This window comes from Nyctereutes procyonoides, unplaced genomic scaffold (genome assembly GCF_905146905.1).
Source record: "Nyctereutes procyonoides isolate TBG_1078 unplaced genomic scaffold, NYPRO_anot_genome, whole genome shotgun sequence".
Taxonomy (NCBI): Eukaryota; Metazoa; Chordata; class Mammalia; order Carnivora; family Canidae; genus Nyctereutes; species Nyctereutes procyonoides.
Genome location: NW_026575146.1, coordinates 67,126,843 through 67,140,899, shown reverse-complemented (window position 1 = coordinate 67,140,899; position 14,057 = coordinate 67,126,843). Strand labels below are relative to the sequence as shown.

The window sequence follows — 14,057 nt, the reverse complement described above, 5'->3', positions numbered from 1 at the left end:
TTCTAACTGAATTTCCTAACACAAATACTGCTATGATCTGAATGTTTGTGTCCCCCTCAATTCATATGTTGGAAACCTAATGCCTAATGTGATGGTATTAGGAGATGGGACCTTTGGGAGGTGACTAAGTCATGAGAGCTCTGCCTTAAAATGGAACTAGTGCCCTTATAAAAGAGATCCTTGCCCCTTCCACCATGTGAGGACACAGCAAGAAGGCTGTCGGCGAACCAGAAAGTGGGCTCTCACTAGACACCAAATCTGCCAGGACCTTAATCTTGGACTTCCAGCCTCCAGAACTGTGAGAGATAAATTTCTGTTGTTTATAAGCCACTCAGTCTGTGGTATTTCCTTATAGCAGACCTAACAAACTAAGACAGATACAATTCATTTTGAAATCTTAGACTTATATGAAAAGAAGAGCCACTTGCCAGATTTTTTTTCCTGCTGTGATAGTGGCTACTCTGAAAACAATCTGAGCACGTGAGCAAAGGGGGCATCTTATCCCTGAGATAAATTTTTTTGGGCACCTGGGTGGCTCAGTGGGTTGAGCATCCAACTCTTGGTTTTGACTAGGGTCATGATTTCAGGGTCCCATGCAGTGGGGAGTCTGCTTGAGGATTCTCTCTCCCTCTTTCTCTGCCCCTCCCCCACTCATATGTTCTCTCTACCTAAAATAAATAAATAAATAAATAAATAAATAAATAAATAAATAAACAAACCACCTAATTCTCTCTCCCCCTCTGCCCCTCCAGTAAACTCCTTCCTCACACTTGCTCTGTCTCTCTAAAAAACCAAAACAAAAAACATTTCGTTATTATTTGAGGGTGATGTTTGTGATCCAAATAACTATTCTTCTCTTTTCTATACAGACTTATTTTGAGTTAACCAAATAGAAGACTGTGAACATTTCTTTGTACTTCATTAGAATTTCTAGCTAATAAATGCTATTAAATAGCATATGCTGCTATTATGCTATTATAAATATCGTATATATTATATATATTATAAATGCATATGCTGCTATTATGCTATTATAAATATCATATATATTACATATATTATAAATGCAAAAATAGCAATAGAAGTAGGATACAAATGTGTTTCAATGGTGCATGAAATAATCAACTACCCAATAATGATCACTGCATGCTGACAGTGTATAAGATGCATGGTGAATTGGTATTGGATAGAAAATGCTGATAATATTAGGACTCATCACAAAAGAGACACGCCCATGCATCAGAGCAGACTTACTTGAGGCAGTCACAATTTCTCAGCACTGTGTGTAGAGTATTATGGCCAAAGGCTGACCTGGATTTCAAACTTGTTTGGATGGCAAGACTATTGACTGAAATTGAGAATGTTGGAATATGAGCTCAAGGTGCATTTGAGGCATTCAACTGGAGATATTGGATTGAGGATATAGGATGGCATTTGGAATAGACTCAGGATCTTAGCTGAGGCTGGATATGGGCACTTCTGGCTGGCTAGGCAGCCTGGAAGGATGATCATTAAGGGTGAGGCCAGGGGATCCCTGGGTGGCGCAGCGGTTTGGCGCCTGCCTTTGGCCCAGGGCGCGATCCTGGAGACCCGGGATCGAATCCCACGTCGGGCTCCCGGTGCGTGGAGCCTGCTTCTCCCTCTGCCTGTGTCTCTGCCTCTCTCTCTCTCTCTGTGACTATCATAAATAAATAAAGAAAAAAATATTAAAAAAAAAAAGGGTGAGGCCACAACTTGGCAGGGAAGCCAATCCATTTACTTGATGGCTGCAGCTGCCTCTGCAGTCAGAGGTGAAATAGACATTGTTAAATATCATATTCGTATTTAGAGGACACAAAGGTCAGGGAGACACAGTGCAAGGGAAGGCCTTTGAATCGGATAGACAAAGAGGAGGACGAATAAATGGATGGAGAATGTGGAAGAGGGTGGGATACAGATGGTAATTTCAAGGAGAAGAAATATCTTTTTTCTTGAATCATGAAGACAGTCTACAAGGAAATTATATTATTGTTGTTATGATTAATACTATTGCATGAATAAAAAAATACTATTGCATGAATAATTCCAAAATTATTTTGTCTGATATAAGGGTTGCTAACCTGGCTTTATTTCCACTCTTATTTGCATGGCAAATGCTTTTTCACCCCTTCACTTTTAATCTGGAGGTGTCTTTAGATCTGAAGAATCTTTTATAGGGAGCATATAGACAACTCTTGCTTTTTTATACATTCTGTCACCCTACTTTTGATTGAAACATTTAGTCCATTTACATTCAAAGTAATTATTGATAGGTATGTACTTACTCTCATTTGGTACTTGTTTTATGGTTGTTTTGTTTTTCTCTGTTCCTTTCTTCTTTTGCTCTCTTCTCTCGTCGTTTGTTGGCTTTAGTGATATACTTGGATCTCTTTCTCTTTACTTCTTGCATATGTACTACCAGTTTTTTATTGTGGCTACCATTAGGTTTATACATAACATCTTATGCATATAGCAGTCTAAATTAAGTTGATGGTCACAATGTGAACCCATTCTTCTTGTTTCAGGTGTATGGTGTCATAATCTTTTATTTTGTGAATCCCTTGACTGGTTTTTATAGACATATTTAATTTTACCGCTTTTGTGCTTCCTACTTTACTTACTCTTGCTTCTTTCCTTTCTACCCAAAGAATCACCTTTAACATTTCTTGTAAGGCTGGTTTAGTGGTGATGAATTCCTTTAACTTTTGTCTGGGAAACTCTTTATCTGTCCTTCTATTCTGAATTATAGCTTTGTTTGGTAGACTATTCTTAGTGCAGGTTTTTCTTTCAGTACTTTGAACATATCATGCCACCCCCTTCTGACCTGCAAAGCTTCTGCTAAAAACAACTGATAGCCTTATGGGGGTTTTTATTGTATGTAACTGTTTTATTTTCTCTTGTTGTTTTTAAAATTCTTCATAACTACTTTCTGTCATTTTAATTACTATGTGTTATGGTGTATATCTCCTTGGGGTGATTTTGTTTGGTGGGGTCTTTCTTTGCCTCCTGGATCTGGATTTGTTTCTTTCCCCAAATTCAGGATCCCTGACAAATCCAAAACACAGCAAATTATGACAAATGACTAAGCAACTTCAACAAACAGATGGTCTAAGAATTATATGATGAAGTGGTTTTAAGTGAGTAGGGAACAGACCCATCTACTAAGTCATATATATCCATTTTGGATCTGATTCCCTTAAAGAACAGTTTAGGAAAATTGAAAGAATAGAGCACTGACATATGAAACCCCAAATATATTTTTTTCTGTTTTATTTGACAGAGAAAGAGAGCACAAGCAAGCAAAATGGTAGGCAGAGGGAGAGGGAGAAGCAGATTCCAGCATAGCAGAGAGCTTGATATGGGACTCAATTCCAGGACCCTGGAATTCATGACCTGAGCTAAAGGCAGATGCTTAGCCAATTGAGTCACCCAGGGCCCTACTCCAAATATTTTGTTTGAAAAAAAGTTTTTAGGATTAAACAGTCCTTACATTTTGGAAATGCATTCCAAAGAGATTAGGCATTGAACAAGATGTTGAGATTATATGTAAAAAACAATCTAGTAATGAGTGAGACTAGAGGGAATAGAAACAGAGAATTGATCAATGTTGAAAGATTAGGATTGGGGTCATGGGGCTTCATGACAAATTTCCTTTTATGTATATATTTGAAAATATCCATTCAAAGGATAAATATGTCTACTATTTTAATGTTAGGAGGGATGCATTAAAAAAGGCAGAAGAGGGATCCCTGGGTGGCGCAGCGGTTTAGCGCCTGCCTTTAGTCCAGGGCGTGATCCTGGAGACCTGGGATCGAATCCCACGTCAGGCTCCCGGTGCATGGGGCCTGCTTCTCCCTCTCCTGTGTCTCTGCCTCTCTCTCTCTCTCTCTCTCTCTCTGTGTGTGTGTAACTATCATAAATAAATAAAAATTAAAAAAAAAAGGCAGAAGAAACATTTGGTTTCAGGGGTTAAGCATGTATCAAAACACAAATTGTACACTTTAAATATGCACAATATAAGAATTTTTAATAAAGCTATTTTTATTTTTTTATTTTTTATTTTTTGGGAATTTTTTTATTTTTTTAAAAGATTTTTATTTACTTATTCGAGAGAGAGAGAGATAGAGAGAGAGAGAGAGAACGAGGCAGAGACACAGGCAGAGGGAGAAGCAGGCTCCATGCAGGGAGCCCGATGTGGGACTTGATACCGGGTCTCCAGGATCACACCCCGGGCTAAAGGCAGTGTTAAACTGCTAGGCCACCAGGGCTGCCCTTAATAAAGCTATTTTTTAAGGTAAATGTAATAAATACTCAAAAGCTGTCACTTCCAAATTATTTTACTATATCGTACTCATATATATTCCTGAGGTTATTGATGACTATTGTATCTGTATGGTGGTATAGAATATAATGTGCTACTGCACATCTCTTCCCAAATTCACGTTCAGTGACATCATTTTAGCAATTTGAAACTGACTGGGATGGGAGTATGTATATACATGAGAGAAACTGACAAACATTACAATACAGGGCCTGTGTTTATTGAATGTCTAGACTTCAGAAAATGATGGAGAATATGTTAAGAATGTAGAAAATGCTTAAATGTATATGGCCTCTGTAGGTGTTACACTATAAATAGCACAAAAAATTTTTTTAAGATTTTGAAATTTTTTTAAAAACTTTTTAATCTATTGACAGAGAGAGAGAGCACAAGCCAGGGGAGGTGGGGTGGCGGCAGAAAGAGAGAGAGGGAGAACCAGGGAGCCTGACGTGGAGCATGACTGAGCCACCCAGGTGCCCCCCACCAAAAAAATTGCAAAGATATTCTTATAGAATTGAAAAACAATACTTCCATTTGGCAGAGGATACAACAGTGCTGAAAAATGAGTAGAGTTCCAAAATGTGTCTTTTTATTATTAATGAAAAGTATCAGCCAACATCCATTTTAAAATAAACAAATAGTGTTGTCATTTTCATTAAAGAAGATATATAAGTGGCAAACATAAAAAATGCTCAACATCATGAAACATCAGAGAACTGCAATTAAATGCTATAACACCTCTATTAAAACAGTTAAAAATTTAAAAGACTGACAATATGAAGTATTGGCAAAATGTGGAGGAACAGGAGCTCATAGGCTGTCAGTGGGAACACAGATGGGTATAACCAGCTTAGATCACAGTTTGGCAGTTTCTTTTTTTTTAAGATTTTATTTATTCATGAGAGACAGAGAGAGACAGAGAGAGAGAGAGACAGAGAGAGGCAGAGTTTGGCAGTTTCTTACAATGTTTTTAGTCTTCAGATTTTATAAAATATGCTTCAGTGAAGACCCTGGGGCACAACTAGGACAGATTTTTTTTGGTATATTTTTTAAATTGGAGTTCGATTTGCCAACATATAGCATAACACTCGGTGCTCATCCTGTCAAGTGCCCCCCTCAGTGCCCATCACCCAGTCACCCCATCCCCCCACCCACCTCCCTTTCCACTACCCCTTGTTCATTGCCCTGAGTTAGGGAAACATTATACAGCAATTTGGCAGTGTGGCACGATACAAAATCAATGCCCAGAAATCAGGGGCATTTCTATACACTAACAATGAGACTGAAGAAAGAGAAATTAAGGAATCAATCTCATTTATAATTGCACCCAAAAGCATAAGATGCCTAGGAATAAACCTAACCAAAGAGGTAAAGGATCTATATCCTAAAAACTACAGAACACTTCTGAAAGAAATTGAGGAAGACACAAAGAGATGGAAAAATATTCCATGCTCATGGATTGGAAGAATTAATATTGTGAAAATGTCAATGCTACCCAAGGCAATTTACACATTCAATGCAATTCTTATCAAAATACCATGGACTTTCTTCAGAGAGTTGGAACAAATCATCTTAAGATTTGTGTGGAATCAGAAAAGACCCCGAATAGCCAGGGGAATATTGAAAAAGAAAACCATAGCTGGGGGCATCACAATGCCAGATTTCAGGTTGTACTACAAAACTGTGATCATCAAGACAGTGTGGTACTGGCACAAAAACAGACACATGAATGGAACAGAATAGAGAATCCAGAAGTGGACCCTCAACTTTATGGTCAACTAATATTCGACAAAGCAGGAAAGACTATCCACTGGAAAAAAAACAGTCACATCCTGGGACAACAGGATCTCCATTCTCTGTCTTCGTTTCTCTGCCTTTTGAGCAGTGTATGGCCACTAAGGTGAACAGCCCAGGAGGACAATGAGAACAATAAATGGTGCTGGGAAAATTGGACAGCCATGTGCAGAAGAATGAAACTAGACCATTCTCTTACACCATACACAAAGATAAACTCAAAATGGATGAAACATCTAAATGTGAGACAAGATTCCATCAAAATCCTAGAGGAGAACACAGGCAACACCCTTTATGAACTTGGCCACAGCAACTTCTTGCAAGATTCATCCATGAAGGCAAGGGAAACAAAAGCAAAAATGAACTGTTGGAACTTCATCAAAATATAAAATGCTTCTGCACAGCAAAAGAAACAGTCAACAAAACTAAAAGACAACCTACAGAGAAGACATTTGCAAATGACATATCAGATAAAGGGCTAGTACCCAAGATCTATAAAGAACTTATTAAACCAACAGCAAAGAAACAAACAATCCAATCATGAAATGGGCAAAAGACATACAGAAGTTTCACCAAAGAAGAAATAGACATGGCCAACAAGCACATGAGAAAATGCTCCGTATCACTTGCCATCAGGGAAATACAAATCAAAACCACAATGAGATACCACCTCACACCAGTGAGAATGGTGAATATCAACAAGACAGGAAACAACAAATGTTGGAGAAGATGTGGAGAAAGGGGAGTCCTCTCGCACTGTTGATGGGAATGTGAACTGGTATAGCCACTCTGGAGAACAGTGTGGAGGTTCCTCAAAGAGTTAAAAATAAAGCAATTGCACTGCTGGGGATTTACAATACAGATGTAGTGAAATACCGAGATACCTGCATCCCAATGTTTATAAACCAACATATTGCTAAAGAAAGTAAATCCCTGAATCCCTGTAAGGTCTGGTAAGGACAAGGAGAAATCATAAAAGCATGAGGTACATCATGGTTCTTCATTATCATGATTATGATGGTTTTTATGGGTTTAAATGTATGACAAAAATTTTCAATTGTACACCTTAAATATGTGCAGATTACTGCATGTCAATTGTACCTCAAAAAAGTTTCTAAAAAATAGTTCAGAATAAAAAATCTGAATCACCTACTTTTTGTAAACCAGCAGGTTTAACCACCCAGTACTGACTCCACTCTATTTTTCATTATTCCTGAGAAAGAGCAGCCCTGAATCAGTGCAGGAAATACTGGTGAGCAATGGAGGCTGTTCCAAACTGGGACAAATGAAACACTGACTGGACCACAAGAGTCACATCCTGGGACAACAGGATCTCCATTCTCTGTCTTCGTTTCTCTGCCTTTAGAGCAGTGGATGGTCACTGAGGTCAACAGCCCAGGAGGACAATGAGAATTCACAAATACCTCTAGATTATTTGCTCTGACAATGACTTCGGCTAGAGAAGATACACATCACTGGGAGTCCTGTAATTCCTCATAACAATAGTCACTGGGAGATTTATGGATGCACTTTTAGAAGAGGGATATACCATCTAGTTTGCCTATTAATCACATCCAGGATATCAGTACCACCTATGGTTGAAACCAGTTACTGCGGATCCCTGGGTGGCGCAGCGGTTTGGCGCCTGCCTTTGGCCGGGGCGTGATCCTGGAGACCCCGGATCGAATCCCACATCGGGCTCCCGGTGCATGGAGCCTGCTTCTCCCTCTGCCTGTGTCTCTGCCCGCCCCCCCTGTGTGTGTGACTATCATAAATAAATAAAAATTAAAAAAAAAAGAAACCAGTTACTGTAGTCTGAGGAGTGATAAAAGGCCTTCAGAATTATAAATATCAGGACACTCGGCTCCTTTGTAGAACCTGTTGAAAATATTGCCCTTAACAGTGCTGGGCATCACATGACAGCCTCTAGGAGCAAGAGAATAAATTCATGCCATTCCTAAAGGCACCAGAACTTTCCAAAGCAAGGGGCCCTTCCTTAGGGTGTCCTATGGTCTCACAATAGATGGAGGAGGCATCTAGGCCACAAATGAGGACCATGAAGCACTGCATTGTTTCCTAGGTCTTGTGCAGCCATACAAATTAGACCAAAACAAGAATGAGAACTTCTCTCTGTCACTGCATTGTCCTCACTGAGCTGCACAAAGTTGGGGCCCCCACACAAGCACATTTCTGTTTTCCACTCACCCAAAACAGTGAATACAACCCCCATGATTAAAGATAAATTAAACACTAAGAACTTTACTGCTGCACAAACCAGAGCAATGAGGCAGACCGTTGGTGACCTGAAGGCTGGAAAAATCAACTACAAGTGTTGTCTGAAACCAAAAATTTCCATGAAGAAGGTAAGCCTTCCCTGCAAGCTGCCAGCAGAGCCCACTCTTGACCCAAACTGGGTCATATTCATACTTAATCAGAAAAGGGAAAGTACTATAAGGGCAAAGACTACTCAAGATTTCCTCTAGGGAATGGGAGAGAGCACAGACATCTGCCTTGCTTTAGGCACACTGCAGTGACTGATGAAACACTGTACAAGGTAACAGAAGCAGGATGGCTTCTATTAGAGAAACTGGCAGTGATCTAACTCTGGTAAGGGCCCTGGGTAGTTTGGAATGTGTAGTGCAGCTCCTGTAAGCCTCACACATGCCTATAAACTCATGGGGGAATTTCACCCTCTGGACGCTTGCAAGTATGAGGTTTAACTTTAAGTACATGGCTCCCTCATACAAACTATTTAGTGCCATTAGAGTGAACAGGAGATGGCATGTTTCCTTCAAATCTAAGCCTATCTTCAAGTATGGACTTTCTGGTGCTAAACATCAGATGTTGGAGTGACAGATTTCCTATATTTCCTGCATTCATGGGCCTTTTCCATGATGTGAAATTTTCAGTGGAGATTGAGGCTGGAGCATTGGCTAAAGGATTTGCCACATTTGCTGCACTCATAAGGCCTTTCTCCAGTGTGAACTACCTGATGTTGAATGAGAATAGGTTTTTGCCTAAATGATTTTCCACAATCACCATACTCATGAAGTCTTGCTCCTGTGTGAATGCTGCAGTGCTGAATAAGGCTGGTGCTTCGACTAAAGGATCTCCCACATTCACTGCACTTATAAGGCCTTTCTTCAGTGTGAATTTGTTGATGTTTAGTGAAAATAGCTCTTCTGCTAAAGCATTTCCCACACTGGTCACACTCAAAAGGCTTTGCTCTGCTGTGAATTCGCTGGTGTTCAACAAGGCTGTAGCTTTGTCTAAAAGACTTACCACATTCAGCACATTCATGAGGCCTTTCTCCAGTGTGACTTCTGTTGTGCCGATCAAGTTTGGATTTGGATCCAAAGGCTTTCCCACATTCCCCACATGTGTAAAGCCTTTTACTGGTGTGAACACCCTGGTGTCTAATGAGAGTAACTCTTTGGTTAAAGGATTTTCCACACTGGGAACACATATAAGGCCTTACTGTGGTGTGAATTCTCCAGTGTTGAACAAGGATGAAGCTTTGAAGAATTTCCCACATTCACTGCACTTGTAATTTTCTCCACTATGAGTTCTCTGGTGCCTTACAAGATTGGATTTGCACCCAAAGGCTTTCCCATTCCTCACACTCATAAGGCTTTTCTCCACTATGGATTCTGCAGTGTTCAATAAGGTTGGAACATTGACTAAAGGATTTCCCACATTCACCACACATATAAGGCTTTTCTCCAGTGTGGTCTCTCTGGAGCTGAACAAGTGAATACTTGCAGTAAAAAGCTTTCCCATATTTGCTGGACTCATAAACCCTTTTTCTAGTGGATACTCTTCGGTGGTAAACAAGACTCTGTGGTTGGAGACTTCCCAGTGGATTCATGTGATGTGTAATGACTTTTTCCACCATGAAAGGCCTCCCCACACTTGGTGATTTTGTGGTGCTGAAGAAAGCCCAATGTGGCTGGAAACTCCTTTCCAACCTTCCTACAGGTGAAGGGACATGGTAAATGCAGGTCTTTACAAATAAGGCCCTTTCCACATCCCTTTTCTCTGCAGTATAATGCTTCTGAAGCTGGTGTAGGTTTGCACATGCTCCATCCAAGTATAGTTTCTACCCAGGTAGAACAGTCAGGTGCAAAATGTCTTTCAGAATAGGGACACATTTCTCACAGGGGTGAGTCTTCTGGGTGGATAGACCTATCTTTGGAGTCCTGATCTGTGACAAAACTTCTAAAGAAACACTGCCAAATTATGCCTCTTCATTCTCCACTCCATGCCAACAAACTAAAAAAAAGAGAAATACTGATGAATCATGCTGACTACAGTGGGAGAGTATTCATTACAGTGTTTTTAAAGATTTCTGCATAGGATGATTTCGCATCTTATAAAACCATGATGGTAGAGGAGACAATGGACCTGAACAACACTATGGACCAAATGGAGCTAATATATACAGAACATTCCACTCAACAGCAACAGAATACATATTCTACTCAAGGGTGCAGGGGAAAGTATCTAGGATAGATCATATGGTAGGCTAAAAAACATAAGAAAACTGAAATCATATAAGTATCTTTTCTGACCAAATGCAATGAAAAGTAGAAATAACAGGAAGATAATTGGAAAATTCACACATATGTGGAAATAAAGAACATACTCTTGAACAACCAATGAATCAAAGATGAAATCAAAAGGGAAATTAAAAAAATACTTGAGATATATGAAAATAAACAATATGCCAAAATTTATGGGATCCAGCAAGAGCAGTTCTAAGAGGGAAGGCTATAGCAGATACTTATCTATATCAAGAAAAGATAATGGATGTTAAGTAAACATTCTGCTTTTACAACTCAAGGAATTAGAAAAGAACTAAGCCTAACATTAGCAGGAGGATGGAAATAATAAAGGTCAAAGGGAAATAAAGAAAATAATCCTAGGGGATGCCTGGGTGGCTCAATGGTTGGGCGCCTGCCTTCGGGTCATGATCCCAGGATCTAGGATCGAGTCCTGTGTTGGGCTCCCTGCAGGGAGCCTGCTTCTCTTTCTGTCTGTATCTCTGCCTCTCTCTCAGTCTGTGTCTCTCATGAATAAATAAATAAATAAATAAATAAATAAATAAATAAATAAATCTTTTTTTTTTAAAGAAAAGACTAGAAGAACAATAGAAAAGATCAAAGCTAAGAATTGTTTTTGGTTTTGTTTTTTGAAAAAGATAAAATTGACAGACCTTTAAATAGACAAAGGAAAAAAGAAAAGACTCAAATAAATGAAACTAGAAATTAAAGAGGGGATATTGTAATTCATACCACAGAAATATAAGGATCATAAGAAACTACTATTAACTGTACATCAATAAATTGAATAACCTACAAAAAAAGGGATATATTCCTAGAAACATACAACCTACTGAGACTTAACCATAACGAAATAGGAAACCTGAACAAACCAATGATGAGTAAGGACATTGAGTCAGTAATTAAAAACTTTCCCTTAAAACAAACAAAAACCTTCCCCAAAAAGAAAAGTACAAGATTTGATGGCTTCACTGGTGAATTCTAAGAAATACTTAATGTCATTCCTCCTCAAACGCTTCCAAAAAACTGAAGAGGAGGGAATACATCCAAATTCATTTACAAGACCAGCATTACCCTCAGACCAAAGCCATATAAGGATACTACAACACAAGAAAATTACAGGTCAATATCCCTGATGAACCTAGATGCAAAAATCCTAAAAAAAATACTAGTAAACTAAATTCAACAGCACATTAAATGGATCATACACTATGTCCAACTGGAATTTCTCTCTAGGATGCAAAGATGGTTCAACAAACACAAATCAATAAAGTGATATACCACATTAACAAAATGAAGGATAAAAATCATATCATCACCTCAATAGATAGAAAAGCATGTGACAAAATTAAACATCTTTTCATAACAAAAACTCTCAACAAATTAGGTATAGAAAGAACATGATACCTCAACATGATAAAGGTCATATATGATAAGCCCATAGCCAACATCATATTCAATGGTGAAAAGTTGAAAATTTTTGGCTAAGATCAGGAACAAGACAAGGTGACCACTCTCACCACTTCTATTCAACATAGTACTGGAAGTCTTAGCCAGAGTAATTGGACAAGAAAAAAGAAATAAAAAGCATGCAAATGAGAAAAGAAGAAATAAAATTGTCTCTATTTGTGGATGACATAATCTTATGTACAAAAAACCCAAAGACTACACCTAAAACCTGTTAGAATAAATGAATTCAATAAAGTTGCAGGATACAAAACCAACATAAAAAAACTGGATTTTTACATATTAACAATGAACTGTGAAAAAAGAAATTATAAACAATCTCTTTTATAATAGATTCAAAAGGAATAAAACACTTAAGAATAAATTTAAACAAGGAGGTGAAAGATCTATACACTGAGAACTATAAAAACACTGATGAAAGAAATTAAAGATACAAATAAATGGGAAAAAAAGTCCTTGTTTATAGATTTTCAATAATTGATATTCTTTTTTTGGTAAATTTATTTTTTATTGGTGTTCAATTTGCCAACATATAGAATAACACCCAGTGCTCATCCCATCAAGTGCCCCCCTCAGTGCCCGTCACCCAGTCAACCCCACCCCGCCACTGCCCACCTCCCCTTCCCCCACCCCTAGTTCGTTTCCCAGAGTTAGGAGTCTCTCATGTTCTGTCTCCCTTTCTGATATTTCCCACTCATTTTTTTCTCCTTTCCCCTTTATTCCCTGTCACTATTTTTTATATTTCCCAAATGACTGAGACTATATAATGTTTGTCCTTCTCTGATTGACTTATTTCACTCAACATAATACCCTCCAGTTCCATCCACGTCGAAGCAAATGGTGGGTATTTGTTGTTTCTAATGGCTGAATAATATTCCATTGTATACATAAACCATATCTTCTTTATCCATTCATCTTTCGATGGACACCGAGGCTCCTTCCACAGTTTAGCTATTGTGGACATTGCTGCTATAAACATCGGGGTGCAGGTGTCTCGTTCTTTCACTGCGTCTGTATCTTTGGGGTAAATCCCCATCAGTGCAATTTCTGGGTTGTATTTTTAACTCTTTGAGGAACCTCCACACAGTTTTCCAGAGTGGCTGCACCAGTTCACATTCCCACCAACAGTGCAGGAGGGTTCTCCTTTCTCCACATCCTCTCCAACATTTGTGGTTTCCTGTCTTGTTAATTTTCCTCATTCTCACTGGTGTGAGGTGGTATCTCATTATGGTTTTGATTTGTATTTCCCTGATGGCAAGTGATACGGAGCATTTTCTCATGTGCTTGTTGGCCATGTCTATGTCTTCCTCTGTGAGATTTCTGTTCATGTCTTTTGCCCATTTCATGATTGGATTGTTTGTTTCTTTGCTGTTGAGTTTAATAAGTTCTTTATAGATCTTGGATACTAGCCCTTTATCTGATACGTCATTTGCAAATATCTTCTCCCATTCTGTAGGTTGTCTTTAAGTTTTGTTGACTGTTTCTTTTGCTGTGCAGAAGCATTTTATATTGATGAAGTCCCAACAGTTCATTTTTGCTTTTGTTTCCCTTGCCTTCATGGATGAATCTTGCAAGAAGTTGCTGTAGGCCAAGTTCAAAAAGGGTGTTGCCTGTGTTCTCCTCTAGGATTTTGATGGAATCTTGTCTCACATTTAGATGTTTCATCCATTTTGAGTTTATCTTTGAGGCAGGCGGGTCTTGGATGCACCAGGGGCCCACAGGTAGGATCTGCGTGGGGCTCTCACTGCTCACATTCTCATTTAAATCTTTCCCTCTATGGACAGACATGCTTCAAGTCAGCGGGCCAGGTGTGATCTGAGGTCGCATCGGACAGGGTACAAGGTGAACTGGGCACAGTGAGGGTGGACCTTCAGACCCCACGGAAGCTCAGGTGG

At 39.0% G+C, this 14,057-nt stretch overlaps 1 protein-coding gene across 1 annotated transcript; it reads right to left on the bottom strand.

Moving 5' to 3' along the window:
- Positions 1-9,038: 9,038 nt before the first annotated feature.
- Positions 9,039-13,950, bottom strand: LOC129500043 (zinc finger protein interacting with ribonucleoprotein K-like). Its single transcript, XM_055310184.1, is given in 5 exon segments — positions 9,039-9,606; positions 9,766-9,993; positions 9,995-10,122; positions 10,125-10,337; positions 13,882-13,950. Coding segments are annotated over 5 exon segments (1,206 nt in total).
- Positions 13,951-14,057: the final 107 nt, after the last annotated feature.